Genomic DNA, 20,308 nt, shown 5'->3' on the forward strand with positions numbered 1-20,308 from the left:
AGTGTCCGGGGGTTTGGTGTTCTCTGGGGGCAGTTTCTTGTTGCCAGTGGTGTTACCAGTTGGTGCATTACGTGCTGGCCACACGTACATGTAGAGGTTTTTGTCTGGTGGTGGTTTTGGTGTGATCTTTCTCTGTTTCCAACAAAGTAAAGGAGGGAGAAGTGTTGTAATGTGTCTTGCTAGCTGAGTGGATGACATCACTGCTAAATGGAATGTAGTGATGTCAGTGTGAGTGGAGTGTTGGTGTGTTGTTATCTGAAGGGGGATTCTATGCTTGGCAGTTGGAGGTATGCTGACTTGGAAAGGACATGCCCACTTGCCAAATTGACAGCAAGTTGGAGCCCAAGGTGTTTTAATTGGGATGTCTAAGATTCTTCAGCAGGCCGGGTGGTGCTGAAGGTGGAGCCGGGTCGGCACTCAGGTCGGTGTGCTGTGTTTTACGCTGTTGGCCCCAGAAGCTGCCTTGCCCAGTGACCGGGTGGTGCTGGGAGGTGTGTGAGCAGTTGTTCGGCACACACGTCATGTGTGGTGTTGGGATGTATGGGGCAACCGCCAGTGAGAACCCAGATTGCAGGGTGGAGTTTTGGGTTGGCAGCGGTTCACTGATATGAGCCCTGGCACCACCTCTGAATCCCGTGACCTGGCGGAGCTGTGGAATTTTCGGTGCACGGATCGGTGCGCAGAGAGGCCGGGGAGTGATTGCCCTCGTGTCTTCAGCTGTTGAGGCTGGTGCTGGTAAGCGCTGCGGACGGTCCCCATGTCGGAGCAGAACCAGGGTTGTGTTCCGCGTTTTGGAGCGAATGTCCAAGCGTCCTGCGTCAGAGCGGGAGTGAGTTTGTTGTCGCGGCGCTGGAGGGTGAACAGTGCGACAAGGCATGGCGGTCCGCATTGTTTGTCCAAAGCGAGAGTGTCCGGGGGGAGGAGCTCCGTCGCTGTGGATTGCACAGGACCCGCGACCGTCCATGCGCAGAGGAGATGTTGCCTTGGTGGCAACCCAAGCGAAATGATGACGTTGGCTTCCATTGAGCACGCTTTCAAGCACGGGAAGCTGGAACGTGTATGTATTGTTATCTGGAGCGCTCGACGCTCCCCAAGCGGGACGTTTCCCTGGGCTCTGCGTGCGTTCCAGCGTGGGCGGCTGGAACGCAAGGAAGCATTTTCTTGCGTCGAGTGTACACAGCTGGGGAAGAGTCAGTCTGCAAGTTGTGTCATGGCAACGTATGCATCCAGGACGATGCGGTTTGTAAGTGAGCTGGATTTACCTGAATGGGCGGACTTTGTTTGGAACTGCAGGATCGACTTTGGTGTGCTGCACGAATTGGATCCCTGCAGGTTTGTCAGGGCAGGTACTGAGGATAGAGTCCCTGTGCCCTGTGACTTGTGTGCTGCGCAGGCTGGGAAGCAGTCGAGATTTAGTTCACTGCAGTCCGCTGCGAGGAGGGGAACGTTTCCGTTTTTGAGAACATTATCACTAGTGAAGTTATCATATTTGTGTGCCGGCTGTGTTGGGTTGTTGGGAGTGTGCCTATTATGGGCCCGTGTGAGTGAGTGTGGATGCGCGCACTGGATGTTTGTATGTGTGTGAGTGGCTGTCTGTTGGGGTTGTGATCATTGTATGCAAGTCTCAGGTGAGTGAATGTTGTTTAGTGTTTTATTGTTGCATTAATATGCCTGATTTGCAATGTATTTTTCGATAACAATTTTCTTCCAGGTGGACTGAACATTTTCGGGTTTGGACTTGTGGGTGGGGGCACTCATGTGTTGTATCAGTAGTCAAGTCTTGATTAATGTGCTTACGGCTTAACAAGTTTTCTTTACTGGATGGGTTCCATTTGGCTTTGGATGGACTCGTGGGTGGGGGTGCCCGCGGGTGATTATAGTTTATCATGCAGTCATTTCTATCCAAAGGTGCTTTAAGACATTTATCATCCTAATTGTTCAGTTACGTTATGTCTAATCTTTGGTAGCACTGAATATGCATGTGAAAGTCAATGTATCTTTTAGCAGATATGCATATGGTGTGTGGAGGTGTATATGGAGAGTGGTGGTGACTCTATCCTTGCGTGCATGTGAACTGTGCTATTGTTACAGTGTGCCTCTGTTTGGGGTTTCCAATAGCAACATGCAAGGTGGGGCCGTTGGGTAGGTCCCATGTTGGAGTAGTCCTGCTGTTTTGCAGGTGGTTGGACCAGGTGTCCAAGGTGAGTAGAGTGGTGTCCTGCGTTCGCGCAGGAGGCTGGACCTGGGGTCCATGGTAAGTAGTAGGTCTGCTGCGGATGGCAGCAGGCTGGGCATGGGGTCCAAGGTTTGGAGTAGTGTGCTGCGAGTGGCAGTAGGCTGGACCTGGGGTCCAAGGTCTGTAGTAGGTGTCCTCGGGTGGCAGCAGGCTGGGCCTGGGGTCCTAGGTGAGTGGTAGGTGTACTGCGCTGTGCAGTAGGCTGGACCATGGGTCCGCAGTTTTTGGTGTGTGTGTTTGGGGTGTGTCTGGTTTAGGTGGTTGGTCCTGGTTGTGTTCCGCATTCTTGCGGGTTGTGTTCTCTTTGGTTCAGGGTTTTGTGGTGTTGTGGTACCCTTAGGGGTGCTGTGTGAACTGTTTCGTTGTTGTGCTTGTTGTTGCTCTTTTGAGCTGTGTGGCTCGTGCCTGGGGGTGGCAGCCCTGGTGTCCTAGGGGGCAGACTAGGACGGGAGGATGTTTGTGCACTGAGGGTTGAGGCGTGTTAGGTAGTTATCTGGAGGACGCTGGGTCGTGGCAGGACCTAGGTTCCAAGGGGCAGCTTGGAACAGGTGGAGGTGCGTAGTTTTTTATTTTTGTTTCTCAAAAGGTTGTCCGGTTCTGTTCATGGAAGGAGTGAGCCCTTTGTAGACTGCGTTGGGATTCCGCTCTGTTTTGTTTATAAAGGGAGGAGTGGAAGTGGTGTTCAGTTGGGCGTAGGACTTGGTGTAAGGGTTGGTTGACACGGGGTGCCATGTTTCCTAACATGTTGGCACAGTTGTTAGTATTCTGGGGGTGCCATGTAGGTTTTATTGGGTTCTTTTTCTTTTGGTGGAGCACTTTCCTGTTTCCTTGATCTTCCTTGGAGTGTCCGGGGGTTTGGTGTTCTCTGGGGGCAGTTTCTTGTCGCCAGTGGTGTTACTAGTTGGTGCATTACGTGCTGGCCACACGTACATGTAGGGGTTTTTGTCTGGTGGTGGTTTTGGTGTGATCTTTCTCTGTTTCCAACAAAGTAAAGGAGGGAGAAGTGTTGTAATGTGTCTTGCTAGCTGAGTGGATGACATCACTGCTAAATGGAATGTAGTGATGTCAGTGTGAGTGGAGTGTTGGTGTGTTGTTATCTGAAGGGGGATTCTATGCTTGGCAGTTGGAGGTATGCTGACTTGGAAAGGACATGCCAATGTTTTGTTCCTGGCATTGAACTACAATAAATCTACTTAATAACTTACGTGCTGGTCCGGGTGTTCATCAGCTTCCAAGTTATTACATGTGTCATGCCACTAGCCCGCGTCGGCAGCAAAGGGGACCACCGCCTTGGCTCCAGAAGATGGCTTGTCCATGACATTTGCCGAAACGTCTATGAACATCAGCAGTACCTTGTGTTGCTGCTGACTGATTCTACCCTTTACTAGGGTCTTGATTTACGATCTAGACGTCGACTTAATACAAGGTCACCTTACAGCCTGGCTCGAACGGACCATCCTAAGGTCCTAAATAGGATGTGAAAATCCCCCTGAAAACAACATTCTCTTATGAGCACTAGGTGCAGAGTTGTGTTTATCTTAAGGACTCAAAGTGCTGGGGACTCCCTCCTTTTCCATTTCCAACTTTTCTCTTACAGTGTTCATAAGGAATTGTAACCCTGCATGAAAATAATGCACTAGGAGCTTGAAATCTGGTTACCCTTGGCTCCTACTTTTCTCTACTATATGTGAGAACTATTGACACTGTCTAGACTAGACAGCCACATGGGTACTGAGCATGGAGGAATGCTGACACGTGTGTGGCCCAAGTATGTGTGTATCTAGGTAAATTACCCTTACATGCACAATGTTGGAACTGTTCTGTTGTATGTTTCTTTCTGTACAGTATGAAATAACCTGTTTCTAACTATATGAACCCTTTTAGAATCTACTGTACAGGCACACACAGAATGCTTTAAATTTTGCTAGATGTTTGTAACATTAAATGTGTCTACTACCAGTAAAACAAATTGCAACTCATTTTGAATTCCTGCACTGCATTGCTTGACACAGTCTTGCACTACTTGGCAGTTAATTATATGCTGTCAGTGTGCCTTAGTTTTTTTTTGGATTAAATTTGCACAGTGAACCAGTGTGCAACCAAATAGTATCCCTAGAGGCAGGACCCTTTCTTGTGTATAGCCCATGAGATACGAACAGCCTGGGATGAAGGGAGCAGGAATTAGATGGAAAATAAGTAGAAAGCTCAATTGTCAAGGAAAGACTGATGGAGAAATATGAAGATACAAGGGGGGAGGCCAGATGCAAATCTGGGGAACAGTACTTTCTCCAGATGGATGGGAAGAAGGCATAGTTGTATGCAGAGCAGTGGCAGTAACAGGGCATCACCAGCCAGTTATAGATCGTGTGGAGAAGGGATGCAAACCCCTCTGGTCGAAGCTTGCAAAGTTGCTGACATGGGTCAATGACACAGGAGGCCCGTTGCAGATAGTGCCTCTGACCAGTGCAGAGTTATGCTTCACAACAATGGCACAAATAAACGTTGGAGAGAATCAGCAGTGTTATCGAATTTTTTATGTACCAGGAATGAAGGATGGAACAGTAGTGATAATGGACCACTACTGGGCCTGTTGATCTAGAGCATACATGAAGCTGCCCAGGGACTGGGTAGGGCTGTGTTCCATAGTGATTGTCCATGTTCCAGCATTGGCGATTCCAAACAGTGACCGGAGCATTGGAGAGGTTCCAAAAGCAGAAGCACATCTGAGAAAGAGGTCGTCTGTTGAATTTCTCAATCGAACCAAAAGGGAGAACTACTTCACACCTAAATCAATAGAAGCTTTCAATGCTATTCCATATTTCAGCCAAACTTCAGCAGTATTCACGACAATCTTCATGCGAGGGATCCAGACGATGACGAATGCTAAATGGTTACAGATTACCAGATGGGAGCTCTTGCAGACGATCAACACTACCATAAAGGGATTCAATACGATCAAAGAAACTGAGAGCCATAAGACTGAGGACTGTTCAGAACAAATATGTCTTGGACATGATTACAGCTATGGCTTGAGGTGTGTGTGCCAAAATCGGAGAATCATATTGCACATTCATACCTTCTCATGATGAAGAGAATGGGACCTTGATGGAGGACATAACGATGACGACTAACTTGCACATTAAGATGGAAGATGAAGTAGAAGATATTTCAGACGACAGCTGGTTTGCATCGATCTTCTCATGGGTTCCAGAATGGATGGCGAGTATCTTCAAGTTTCTTGGAACATTGTTGGTAATGATCATGTTTGGATTCTGTGCCATCAGAATAATAATCACACAGTGCAAGAAGACAGCAAAGAAAGAAGTAGGAATGAAGATCATGATCGATGTTGAGTCTGGGTTTGGACCTAAACAGCTGATATATGAAGAAATTAGAGACTATATAAAAGGTCAGTATCTTTGTACCTGAGGGAACGAAGTTCCTATATCTGAAGAGCCACAAGAAGTATGTGGGAAGATGGATCTACTGCAGCCTGAATGGACAATGTAGTCTCATGAACTGGAGTGTTGATGAACATGAGAAATCAGCAGGATCTCGGAAAGGAGTAATGAAGATATGGGGCCTCATTACACGTTGTCCGGTAAGGGAATACCGTTACCGGTAACGAAATACCGGCAACGTTATTCTCCCAAGCCGATCACGACCCGGACCCACCGCTATTAGTGGACCTGTAAAGTACGGTGCCAATAATAGCGTGCGCGCGACCCCCACACCGTAAATAGCGCCATGGCGCTAATAGCACGCAATCACAACCCATGCGTACATGGCAATACTGGCATCCCAAAGACCCAAAAAGCAGTTACCGGCATGGCGCTAATAACAGCAACGAAAACCACACGTTAACAGACCTGAGCAGTGTTCCCATCTGCCACAGGTGGAGGCAATGGAGGCAGGCAGCAATAAAGAGCACACCACACCCCTTCCCACAGCAAGATGGTCCCAATACCATCAGCATGACATGGGCCTGTGTACATGATTGCAGTGCAGCACCAACAACAACAGGCAGCACGGATGAAAGGGAGGCGGAGGGCAAGACTGGCGCAGCAAGCACCACCAGGGCGTCCACAAATACCACAACGGCAGCCAACAAACCCCCGGATTCAAGGCGAAGATGACCATGGCATGTGTAAGGCACAACTAAATGTGCATCTGATAGAATGTGCCCATGCCACTATGCAACCACCAGATGAGCATGATGTGGTTGAGTATGGGTGAAAATCTCTTCCAGGACATGCAAGAGGCGATGGCACGGCAGGACAGGATCTGCGTCAGCATCTGATTCAGGAATAGCATCATGTACAAAGGTGGGATATCATGGATGGAGAGATGTGCATTGTTGCCCTTGTGCCCATTTTGAGGCCCACAAAGGCCCCTGTCCCAAAGAAAATCACACATACACAATGATGGAGAACATGCCTGTGTTTCAACCTCAGAACATTGTATTTCGAACATAATGTGAACAGAAAGTGCATGACCCCAACTGTGCAAACGCCCTTACCCCCCTCCCCCACAACACCCCCAAATACACCTTTACCCCCCTCCCCCCACAACACCCCCGAATACACCCTTACCCCCCCCCCCCCAACACTCCCACGTGAGCCTCAAGGCGTGACCGTGTCCCTCTCCACATGTGGCAGATAGTCCTTGATGGCCCTATTTGTCAGTGCCTGCTCCGTCTTCGGGTGGTTGCGATGTGGTGCGCCTCAGGTTGCGCATAGACCGGCGTAGGGGGCTACTTTGCCGTGAACTCCCTGAGGAGGCGGGGTCCACGCCCTTGTCTGCTGTGCAAATGCACCAATGTCCTCCCTCAGGCGCCCTATCTCAGCCACATGTTGCCCTACTAGACCAGTGATTTCGGTCTGCCGCTGAAAGATGGCTGGGAGATCATGTTGCATGGTGGCTACTGGTGGGATGGCTGATGCGCCTGGATCCATTGCACTGGCATCAGGTGAGGATACCTTGGGGCTCCATGACACATCTTGGTTGTGGGTGGGTGATCCGCCTTGGCTAAACGGACCTGGTGAGAACATTGGGCTTGACAGTAAGGGGCGTGGCAGTATGGGGCTCTGACTCAGATCCCCAATGCCAGGTGCTACCTCTGCATCCGAAAGTGGGGCAGTGGCTGCTGCCTCACCCGTTGAGCTGGTGGCAGCAGAGTGCACTCCCTCAATGCTGTCTTCACTTGCTGGGAGACACACTCCCGTGGATGCCACGACGGCAGCAGGCATGGCCTCTGGCTGCGTGGAACTGCTGCTCCTGCTGCCTTTGTCCCTGTGATCATGGTCACTTCTCCTGGGTCCCCTAGAGGGTGTGGCGGTGTCCCCCGTGGCATCCCTCCTGGCTTTTTTCCTGGGTGCGGGAGCAGGTGTTGAAGTGTGGGGCTCCTCAGTTTCCGTGTGAGATCCTGCAGGGGTGAGAAAAGGGGTAAATCATCATCTATGGGTCGACTTGCCTTATGTAGGATGCATACGTCATGCCGTCCAATGCGTTTGGGGCTCTTCTGTGTGGAGGCAGGTAATGGGGATGTTGGCTGGCTCATGCATGATTGGCCCTGTTTTGGACGGGTATGTGGTGATGCATGCATGTCTGTTTGTGGCTGGATCCACGGCATTCATATGGACACATGATTGAGGGACCCCTCACCCTTCACTGCGCATTGTTTGGTGTATACAGTCACCTCCATCGGATGAAATGGCCACGCCAAGCTCCATATCTCCGACCCCTTCGATCGATTCGACTCCAATCGTGGAGGCACATATCTCCTCCCACTCCTTCAACTTCAATGGGGACTCTGCGCCACCTCCTGTGCCCATTGCCATGTTGCGGTTCACTGATAATATATTCCGCACATGGACCCGGAGGTCGTCCCACCTCTTGCGGCAGTCCTGGACACTCCGGGTGGTAGTGCCCACCGCACTGACTTTTTGTGCGACTTCGGCCCAGATGGCCTTTTTCTTAAGGAGGGCCTCCCTCCACATGTCACTCACAAACACTACTTCTGCATTGGCAGCAAGTGTGGTTGTCAGCATCACAAGCTCCGCATTGGAAAAATTTTCTTTGCGCTGGCGATCAGCTGTTTTTTTTAGGGCCTTCGGCATCTTCGGGCTGTCCGGTATGGTTCCTGGTCGGAGTTCCCTGGATATTTGTCCTGGATGCAGAGGATGGCAATGGATTGTGTTTTTAAAGATGGCCGCCGTGCTCTTTCCCATTCCTGTGAGATGGCGTAATTTCCAGTTCTGCTTTTTAACGGTGACCGGTAATAGCGGTGACCACTATTTACAGGTGGCGGGAGGGTGGAGGCGCTATCGACGGTTTGGACGACGCCGGTAAGGGGCGTTTTGGGGAATTTAGCGGCAGGGCGGTACGGTCATTTACGGCATGGCGCTATGCTCGTGTCTGCCTACTCGTGATGGGATGCTATTAGCGGCCTCTTGCGAGGGCGGACACTCTGATAGCGCCATGCCGTTAAATTCCGATTTTTACCGGACAACGTGTAATGAGGCCCATGGACTCCAAAAAAGCACTTTTTCAGACGAGGATGTCTAGATGTGAAGACTGATGGGAGAGTGGTCGATGAATCAACCAGAGGGGGGAGTGTAGAGGAGGAGCCAAGTGCCTCTACTGGAAGTCCCGCCCTCATGTTGCCTATATGTTGAAAACCAGAAATTGCGACATGCGCAAGGCCAGTAATGGTACCTATACCACGAAGATAAAAAGTATATAAACTTTATAGATCCTGATGACGAAGCAAAGAGTTGAGTAACATTTCGTGAACAAAATGAAGATTGGACGTATGAAGAGCACTGAAGAAAATGCAAGTCGTTTTACAATTGTACAAATGCTGTAACGCAAGTAAATTAAGTAATCTTGAGGCTGGCTATACGTAGTGAATAGACTGCAGGCGGTGCCACCAATGTATATGTACGTGTGTATAGAATATGGGTGTTCCACAACACATTTTATTAAATCAGGACCCTATGAATAGAAGGGCTGAAAATGTGGTACAGTATGAGAAAACAGCTGATGCTGAAGGAAGATTCGAGAAGGCTTGCCTGGTCCAGTGTCAAGAGAAGGGGCCACCAAGAACCTGGTTAGCTATTCAAGAAGTTGCAATGAACATGAGAAGCGAGACAAGCTTCTGTTGAGGTGTAATGGAAAAACACTAGAAGTGCTAGGTTTTATTCATTTAATAGTGTTAAATGTGAAGGAGCTGAAAACACAGTCTCCTGTCACATGGTCAGATGAAAATAGACTGTGGGATGAGCTACTAACTGTTATGATCTCATAACTTTGTTAAAGTCAATATTTTATAGATTGTGGATATTGATTGTAAATATTTCCCTTTTCTTTTAAATGAATTGTTTATTTTGCAAAGCTATGACGATTTTACACCGAATAAAGCAGATGATGGTGGTAGAAATGGAAAGGGGCAACAAGGACCATGTAAGTAGGAACTGAAGGACTAAGGTTGGAGCAGGAATGTAGGCAACAAATAGTTGGCACATGGCAGTAAGCAAACCAAGATGGAACACACTGAGCCAATACAGTGGACTGGGAAACAGAGCAGAATGGAAACAAGGAAGGCAGAAACAAGGAGAAGGTAAGCAGATCAAGAAGGGAAGGAGGAGTGCTGAGCTAAAGGTGTCCGAACTTTAGCGTTGAGTCGCACTCTGCGGTGTCTATCAGTGATTGATATACATGGCAGTATGATCCGCAGTCCTGTGACCGCCATGTTGTTACGGCAACACGTTATACCATGACAGATAGGGCATGAAGACAAACGTGCGTGTCATGCTGGGCGCCATACTCGATGAGGCTGGAAGCACTGTGTTAGCGGTACAATGAGGTAAGCAGATAGTTTCCATCGGTGGCATAGGGACCAGCGATGGGCACAAAAAAGTGTGACAGGAAGGGCTATACGGCACTATTTGAGATTAAGGTGGGAGTAAGGCAGGGGTGTGTATTTGCTCCCATGTAATGCTCCCTATATATTAACAGCCTGACTGATAGCATCACAGAGTTAGATGCAGATGCACCAAGCCTGGGGGATATAAAATGGCAGCTCTCTTCACGACGATGAAATCCTGATATCAAAGATCCCAATGGGATTACAAAGGAAATTACAACCTTCTAGAATGCTGCTAAAGAGGTGATTAATTTTACATCTCTAAGACCAAAGTGATGGTTTGTTAATCGCCAAGGAAGAGGCGGTTCCAACAACCCATAATTAAAGTTGATGGGGAAATTATAGAAACTGTCCAAATATAGGATTATTGGGGCATATAAGTAGACAGTTCAAATAGGTGGAAATCCAAAGTGGACAAGAGTTGTAATATCTTAGCTTGTAGGCGAATAATAATGCAATTTCTGTGTATATATGATTGAACTGAGTTTGCATATATATTGTTGTATATGGTTTTAAATCAACGCCAAAACAAACTTCTATATGAGATTTAAGGACATTGTTAAGGAGATGCTGCCCGCTGGGTCCTCAGCAGCCGGCACCGGTTTGACTTCCCACCCTCTTTTCGTCAGAGTTTCCACATCTTAATTAGCGATGGTTTCATGTCCTTCAAGAGCTCCATTAATGCCTGTGGTTCTGTTGAGCCTGTTGCGTCTCCTTAGTGAAAGCCTCAATGGGGTGGACACCAACATGCCCAGGAGCTTGGGACACCAAATATTCTTTGTCCACCCTGGTCATGGTCACTCAGTAGCAATGCATCCACACAGAGAACCTTTGAGGAAGGCACTTGTATTTCTATTTTGCAGGGAAAGTGATCAACATATGACTCCCATTCTGCAAATATGTTGGAATGTTATTGTGTGCCCGCTCTGGGCATGCACCAGAACGTTCTCTGTACTAGCCAGATGAAACGCTAGGAAGTAGACTTCCTGCTGAGGAGCCGAATATCATATTGACATTGTTTGCCTGCACAAACAAAGAGAAACTACAAGGCTGGTCTTGTTGAGGTAATGCAACACAGCAATTTTGCCTACCTAGATGTGCAAAATCCTTCCCCGAGTTGAAAGAAGGACAGCAATGAAGGTGATCTTGGTGTCATTAACAAAGGGTTGAGACAAGGACCAGTATCTCCCTCATCCGGGATAATAATCTCAACAAAGCACCGAACGGAAGGTACTAATTAGTATTTCCAACTCCAGAATCCAGATTTATTACATCTTGACAAAGGTGCATACAGGTGCAGGCAAACCACCAGTGAGACCCCATGTCTCGTCAATTGGGTCTCTCCTGGAACCATTTTCTACTTAGGGAGACTTTTGTAATTAAACCTTTCGTCCTTATGACTCCTTTATATATTAAAGATAGCACAGACATCAAGGTTGTGGACGGAATTATAGTAGAGTGTGACCGGTTAGTGTCTTTTGATGTGGAATCCCTCTACACACACATACCGCAACAAACCAGCCTCAAAGTCATTGAGACAGTCCTGAACGGTAGCAAAGCTGGGCAAGATTCATTTCCCACTTCTTTCATAGACGAGTGTATCAGACTAGCATTAACAGAAAAAAAATGTCTTTTAAATGTGCTTGTATAAACAAATTAAAGGCACGATTATGGGGGCGACGATCGCCCTGGATTAGGAAAATGTGTATGTTGCTTCTTTTGAAGATCTACAGGTCTTGACTAATAATCTATACAGCCCTAAATTGATACTATGGAGGTGGTTCATCGATATCTTCACAATTTGGAGGGGACCAGTTAACACTCCTGTAGAATTTCATGAGTAGTTAAACAGTGGGCACCCCAATATGAAATTGACAATGTCATATGAGGCTTTACCCTTCCTGGATATTTGGATAAAAAAAGGGACAAGGGAAGCTCATTACTTTGCTCTATAAGAAGCCAAGTGTTCTACACTTTGAGAGCATCCACCCAAAAACAATGAAAGATAACTTGCCCTTCAAACAGTTGTTGAGGATCAGCAGTAACTGCTCAAGCAGGACTGACTTTGGCATAGAAGCACAAATGTTAGAGCAACATCCTATTTCACTGGGGTATTCTAAGAAAACAGTTAGATAATGTAAAAAGAGAGCCTTGAAAATCAATCGAGAGGTGTGCCTACAACAACAAAGTAGAACAGGACAGGCTGGTCTGGGGTTTACCTCCAGCAACAGGCCATTTTAAGTATGGTCAATGTCCAGTGTGTAGTTTGACCAAGACTATCAAGGAAATTGAGATTAATGGTATCCATTGGCAGTTTAAAAAGTTTTCAAAAACTAAATATGTGGTATATTGGATCAAATGCCTGCGCAATTTGGTATATTTAGGTAAAATAAAAGGGGAAGTGTGACAACAAATTTGTGAGCACCGATCGTGTGTGAGACATCAAGTACAAGAAAAACATTCAACACTTTGTATGGAAATAGCACACAGTGGAAGACTTTTTCTGGTTTGTGATATGGCAGATAAGACTCACAATGAACAATGATTCACTACTTCAGAAAATGGAGCAGAAACGGATTCAGAAATCTGATACAATAAAGAGGGGCCTCAATGCAAGTATTGAATGGGGCCCCTTATTAGTGTAAAACTAACCCCATTCAGGGAGTACACCACAATTTTTCTTTCAAATTATGTTTCTATCTTGGGGAGGGAGGGTTGAGCCTTCCTCTAGCACAATATTTTAAGCTTGTGTTGACAGTCTTGCTAAAGTACTGCAGGGACATTTGAGGCCCTGACATATGTTCAAAATGGTGTCTGTTTTGTAAAGGCGAAATACAGGAATAAAGTATGGTGTTTTGCGGCTATTAATTACACCTTGGCGGTTTGCAAGAGTTGCTGTCAAAGTTGGTCTAGTGTTTAAGGAAAGTCAGTTATGGCCGGTTAGGAGTGGCGTCATTCCGGCAGATACGTTTTTACAACAGGAAGTGCACCAGGCAAACAAGTCTCATGCAACGATCGCTTGATGAGTGGCCCTATACCAAGTAAAATAATAAGGAGGTATGTGATAATGAAGAAGCATTGGGGCTTGATTTTAAGGAACCTGGAAGATAAATCTGGAGGATAGCTCAGCAGCAACGTGCTTGCCTTGGAAACAAGACGGCACGAAGCAACACAGGTTCGATCCGAAACCTCTGGGTATTAAGCACGTTATAAATACACATCTGAGAGACATATTCCTGTAACATCGCCTCAATGCCCCCAGGCTGTGGGAGCGCTTTAAAAATGCAAATAAATACATTTTAAAAAAAATGTAAATTAAAGTTATACGATGCAAAGGGGCTATACACTGTAGATGTTGATAATGTACCATTTACATAATGAGCAACTGTTAAGGCTGAACAGAGCGTTTCGTTTCTGTAGATACAGTGTATGGGGTTACCGCTCCTGTACTTAAGAAATAAAACTACAACAAAGCGAGCAAGTAAAGGTAGAAAGTTCCTTAATATGTTTGTTTCCCCTTCAGGCCACCCACGAGGGAGACCATGGGAGAACAGATGTATACATATTAATATTGCTGTACACTGTGTTGAAGGCAACTGGAGAAAATATGATTTTCTATGGGATAAGTAAGTGCAGTGTTACTGGAATTGAACTAGTAAAATGGTTCTGAATAATGGTGTATTAATACTACTGTTTTTACAGAATGTTTTTACATTCTGGTGTAGAAACCGGTGTGAATTTTCTTGAAAATGTGCTACTGAAAAGCAGTGAAGGATTTTAAACCGAACCAAACAAAGCAGGATGAAACTGAAAGGTCCTTAGCAAGTTTGTTTTATCTGTTCTGGGAGATATTTTGGTTGTCTGAAAAACATTATTATACTATTTTTAAATGCACAGAAGGTTGACATACGCATATATATATTTCTATAGGTGCAGAGTTTTGAGTAAAAAAGATTCTCTTCTAAAACGGAAGATTATCAATAAGCACATTTGGGGATATCCATTTTTGTTGTCCTAATGAACGCCTATGGAAGAATTGAAGAGGCTCTCAGTGTTCAGAGTTGACCCCGGAACAAAAAGGCAGAAACACACCAGCGTTGACATTTTTAAGTTGAATACATTGTACATGTAATGAGTTTAGGTCTAAGATGAGCAGGGATGTCATTTCACCAAAATGCCAGGGTTAGCGGAAGTGACATCATATGACCCTTGACCTCTGATGACATCAGAGGAAGTGTCATTTGACCCCACGCCAAAGTGATATCACGGGAAACGATGGAACATAACCGTTCACCCCTTGACAAAACAGGTAGTGGTATCACACAGCATTGTTCCTAAGTACAGTATGAAAAATATGGTTACAATATGACTATAATGTGATAGACATTTCATACAAGAATGGATCGCCATATGTATTGTTAAGATCAGTGTGTATAGGCCCATATTACCAAATTACTGTAAATGCAAGCGGACGTCCATGCCAAATGATGATGTTTTATTATATAGCACTTCTGTGTTGGTACTCATTTATCGACCTCAGAAGGATGAAAGGCTGAGTTGAGGTGTTTAAGAACAGACGAAATCAGTGGCTCACCCCCTGAAGTGTGCCTGAAATAAACCTTTAATGAGTCTAGCAATTATAGTATAGAATTCCAGAAAGACAAAATATTTGTTATTTCTTTTTTTCCCTCATTTAGGGTCACTGCTGAAATTCTTAGACTTGTGGAACCCCTGAAAAAGAAAGCCAGCCACTCCAGAAGCAAAAAGCCACATGGCGCTGGCCACAGCCCAGGAGTGTGCATTTAAAAAAATTAAAAAAACGTGTTTTTATTTTTAGGTGTAGCAAGGGAGACCACAGGTGTAGCAAGGGAGACCTCGGGGGTCGCAGTTGCAACCACTGGCAACCCCTAAATGATTTCCCTGAAGAAGAGGCATCTCAGCTTTGGATATTGTTTGCGGTTGATGTTTGCATCCAGTGTACAGCCAAATGACTAAGCTGCTTCGTTTAGCATTATGCAGTGCCGGTGTCTGTCATAAGTTATAAGCAAAGATAGTCTAGACCTATACAATCATAAAAGTGAAGAGCTCTATAGCTTCTTTGCATCGAGCATGAGTATTAAATTGACACACGTACTAACCCCATCACTCTCACTATGTGTGTGCATTTAAAAGGAGCAATGATTTGTAAGTCTTTAGGGAGATATATATATAGTTTTGCATAATGATTTTTAGATTGTGGTTGATAAATAAAATTTGATATATTTTAATGATAAAACGGCTGAGCGTACAACAATGAGATGTACACTAGTGAGCTTGGAAGAATGATGAAAGGAGCAGGTGACAATATGAATTAGTATCTTCCGTTCTGTGCTTTGTTGAGCTGATTTGGTGGCCAGAGTTCCAAAAGGTGATTGCACAGAATTTTCTTATAATCGTACCTGTGACTGACAGCAAAAGGGCTCCAAGTAAAAAGAAAGCTATCAAAAATCAATTCTGGGCTTGACTGGCGAAACAGTTCTCCCTGGAGTATACTAGGGAGAGATACTTCTAAAACATGCCTCAGTGCAAATAGGTTGACATTTCCAGCTTATCCTTTTAATCTCACTAAAACGAGACTGCTAAGGCTTCAGAGCTCACTGCAAGGAGCACATCTGCAGCCTTGCATCTGGCACCAGAAAGATGCTCAAGTCAAAGAGGCTCGATACACAACTTTGAAGCCTCTATGTGGGAGTCTGGACCGGATAGACACACACTGGATGACAGGTCTCAGACCATATCCAGGAGTGGAAATTGCTTTCCTGGACTCAGTATCAAGAGCACTACAATGAACTGGATCCTGGTCGACATTTCTTGTAGTTCAATGAACAATCTAGGGAATAAAGCAGATCACAAGCCCTCCTTATAGGGAAAGATGAATTTAAATGTATGGGCCATCACAGCAAAGACATTTGTAAAGACCCTTGGGCAAAAGTTAGAATGAAATACAGTACAGTGATCCGGCAAGGAACATCCCCTGCAATGAATTGCAGGTACCCCCCTAGGAGGTCACATGGATGGGTTTACAGACCCGAACAGCTGGGCAGTCCAGGCACACTTACAACTTCCTGTGAAAGTGCCTAGGGAATTTTGGTCAAAGTCGTCACCTTGAACTTCTCCTTTCAGAGGAACACGCTCAACAGGCAAATTGAAAAAGCTGCATGCCACCATCCTGCTTGGGAACAAGAAGCATTTTGAATGCTTCTTGATGGTATCCTTATAAGTTCTACAATCTCATTTAGCAAAGAAAAGAGGGAGGGCAAGGATGGTTTGGAGTGGGGCATCCCTTGATAGAGAGGCAGCTCACAGACAAAACGATCTTCAGGACCCGCTAGTGCAACATACCTTGCCTCCTATTGAGATCCAGTGTACAAGGTCCACCTCATAAAAGAGTTTGAGTGTGAATGACCCCTAATGCAGGATGGCCTTGTGGGAAGAGCAACTATGGCATGAAGCTCTACCTATACGACGGCAAAGATCCCACTGTTTAAGCCAATGCTGCCGAGTTGCCCACTGCAAAGATGGCGAAGGGTAGGAAAATAGCCCATTAGCACTAAAAGGTTATGCTGTAAAAGTACACACACCCAAAGTCTCAACACTAGTTGAAGTCTTAAACTTCTCCAACTAGTCATTGCCCTCCCCATTATCCATTGTTTATCCCCATGTCCTCCCACTGCTTGCCTCCAACCACCTTGTGTGTGCCCCGCCTGCTTTTTGAGGGCAATGTTGGGGCATTAAAAGAATAGCCATGATCATGATTCTGTCACGGTAATGCACAAACAACATTCTTCATGTGTCGAGTAAATAGGCAGATCTCACTTTGTTACCTTAGACATAGGGCCCTGTTTAAGGGCATGTTAATGACTTGTTTGCACATCTGCAGAAAAGCCAGGTATATGTATGCATGAGTGTTTCCGGATCACATCAGTGCCCATGATCCTGCCCAAACAGTTGGTCACGTCCAGACCAGAGCTAAGATTAATTTGGAAATGTCCTGGAAGAGCACACAGTGCAGGAAACGGGCAAAATACACTAAGCATTAAACTGTAGGAAAAGGATCCCAGAGGCAAACCCCATCCCTCGAAGGAGTTTCATCTAAGCAAGCAGTGGAAACCTGAAACACCAAGCTCTCTGCAGTATGCGGAGTGGACAAAATACTGCCTAGCCCAGTGTAGAATGGAGCAAGATCCACTAAAGAGCCAGAGGACTTCTCGCTTAACATTTTATATTCAGTGTTTCTTAATGCATTAACAATCCTGGTCACTACAAGGTAAGACAGCCAAATTCACTCTGAGGAAATTCTGCCTCGTATCTTTCACTAATGGAAAGAAATACTTTTAGCACCAAGTGATATATTGGAGGAAACAGAGTGGGCAATGTAGACGACATCAGATGGCCCACAACGGATTCCTCCCCAATGAGTAGCAGTGGCTGGGTCGGATGTGGCATCAATGGCATTACTGACGTAAAGACCAATTCCAAGGGTTAAATCTTCGTGCTCTCGACACCTTACCCAAAGCAGCAGAGGAGGTCTTGAACAGAAGATACCAAGATGTTAAGCTGGAAAACATCCAGTATTGACTGAAAGCATCCATGTAAGCCAGGGAAGATGTTTTCAAGGGGAGAATACCTCTTGGTTCATCTTGAAAATAGGGACTGTCTCCTTCACAGAGCTGTGCTTGGCGAACAGTAACAGGTTCAGGTGGTGCCACCACGTAGAATTGGCAGAGAACGTACCATGAGGATTTCAAAAAGCTGATGCTAGCAACTTTGCAGCATAGTATACCAATGCCGTCTGTTTGAGGCTATTATTATTTACTTTAAGAATAGGAATGTCAATCTCGATCAGAAGTGACTTACAATAACACATTTCCCCCAAAGGATGCCTGTACAACAGCACAAAGATGAGGAAAATGGGCAGACAGTTTATGAGGGTGCAACCAAGTGGGACATACAACATGGTTAAAGTTAAAGAAACTGAAAAAGAAAAAAAAAAAAATATATGTTATATATTTGAAACCATGTACTTGCAAAGATTATTCAGCGTTACGGGCGCTGAATAATCTTTGCAAGTACATGGTTTCAAATGGGGGCCATCCACTGAGACCCATTCAGCATAATTTTACTCGCCAGGTCTGATGCCTTACGGGTTGCCATACAAGCGGCAGGTGTTGATGCTTTTCACCTATCCCCTCCAGATAGAAAGACACAAGGTTGCCTTTCCTGGCCCCCTGCTAGAGCAAATTTATCGAAGGAATATGGAGTCAAAGGCTACCCTTGTCATTGACGCTAGGATAGTTTGCTTTTGTCGGCAGGGGAGCTTCAGACAGCATGCATCAGATAGCTCTTACAGGAAAAAGGGAAGTGAATTCCTTTCTAAGCATTAAACAATGCAATTTTATTAGTTCACATAAGAAAATATGTTTAAAACAATGGCATATGCCATCCTAGGCACAAAGAAAAACATTGCATACAAATCACAACAGATTATGCATATTTTGGTGGGTTAGTACATCTAAGGTGACTATAATTTTATGTATTGCTAATAATGAGGCAATACACAAACATTGTCGACACAATAAAATCAGGTGTTTCTAGTGTGGTGAATAGATGAAGCTGCCATCGGTTGAAGGGATCAGAACCTGCTGGTTGTGGCACCGCACTGTCTTCAGGACTGAGGGATATTGGAGCACGATGGTGTAACAAAGTGCCAGGCACCTAAGGTAGTGCGAGCATCATGGCTGAATGTTGTTTGGTTGCCAGTGGTCGAATGGATCTCTGGCATAGAGTTGACGTCCGTAAATGGGGCACGTGGTCTCTGGAAGGGTTAGTCTGGGATCCAGGTCAGTTTGAGGGAATCTCTATGTAGCATTCACCAAGGTGCTGTGATTATGCTCGGAGCGAGCTGTGTAGCTTGCTCCCGATGTTATTTGATTGACAGTGCATAGATGGTTCATCACCCCTGCTAGAGCAGACATTTAAAAGCCTGTCAGCTGGAAATGAAGGGGAAAAACATTTTGCAGGACAGTTTTACAGTCACAGACGCATAAGAGGTAGTTTTTGGAATATGTTTTGAGAACTGTTTTAAGGGTCTTCCATCATTCATCCAAGCTCTCAAGAATTGGACCTCTAGTTAAAAGAAGACTCATTATCTAACCTAAAGCAACAGAAGCAAAGAGTAGTCTATATGTTTGACATCGACTTACTCCTTTTTTAGCGTGCCTCATATAAAGAGGGGCAGAGAGAGTGGCTACTTGTATTGAAAGAACCCCGATTCTTCTGGCAGGAAAAACAGACAACAGCCTGGAGCAAGTCTGGTGGCGTGGCTGCATGCGAGAGCCCCAGCAGGACCTTTTGCTTATGGTTTAGTGAGAAAGAAAATGAATTCACAAAGCTACAAATGATGGCAAATCAGGAATCTGCTGAAAAAATACATATAGCATTCAGATATCGCAAGAAAAGAAAATACCATATGTATAGAAGAATTAGAAGAAAGGTGGACCATGCAAACATCAATATAAATGCAAAGTATGCTAAGAGCTAACCATTTTTCTTTTGAAATACTTGTTAAGAATAGTTTATAAAGGTTATGTCTCGCATGGAATAAAGGGATAGTATGGAAAGACATGTACTGAAGACGTTTTAAAGGCCAACATACTTATCTCCTGTTATAGTAAATGTGAATCCATCATATTCTTTGCCTTGGTCTTTGAGGCTGGGAACTTTTGTGTTCACTGTGAACCCATCTCTTGTTTTGCTGTTAAACTGCTTTCAAAATATGAGATAAGTATTATAAATAGATGCTTTAAGGGACAAACATTACATCTTAAATCATCAATACTGATTACTATCTGGTAATGTGAGAATCTTATGTGGCATAGACACAGAATTCATATTACACAATCCACACTTACAAAATTAATATTTGTGTGCGGAACACAGCATGAAGAAAATAGATACGTTCGATTATAAAAGTGATTCAAGTTAAAGACGGCCCCCAAAAGTAATTAGCCTCAAAATGCTTCAAATATGCAAAAACAGGACACACATTACTAAATTAGATGGATCAGTAAATAGAAAGATATATAAGGAATACCTTGACATTTGTG

The 20,308-nt window shown here is 45.2% G+C and overlaps 1 protein-coding gene across 5 annotated transcripts in view; it reads right to left on the minus strand.

Annotated features, from left to right (window-relative positions):
• The window catches only part of TTC13 (tetratricopeptide repeat domain 13), a 1,871,796-nt gene that overhangs the window by 381,467 nt on the left and 1,470,021 nt on the right, over window positions 1-20,308 (minus strand). For 3 of the 5 annotated variants that reach the window (XM_069606893.1, XM_069606894.1, XM_069606891.1), the window contains one exon: window positions 19,858-19,967. In XM_069606893.1, coding sequence (XP_069462994.1) covers window positions 19,858-19,967 — 110 coding nt within the window. The remainder of the gene's footprint in view (window positions 1-19,857; window positions 19,968-20,308) is intronic. The other 2 variants (XM_069606895.1, XM_069606892.1) reach the window with 1 other exon arrangement.

This window comes from Ambystoma mexicanum, chromosome 4p (assembly GCF_040938575.1).
Source record: "Ambystoma mexicanum isolate Mex_15411 chromosome 4p, UKY_AmexF1_1, whole genome shotgun sequence".
Classification (NCBI taxonomy): Eukaryota; Metazoa; Chordata; class Amphibia; order Caudata; family Ambystomatidae; genus Ambystoma; species Ambystoma mexicanum.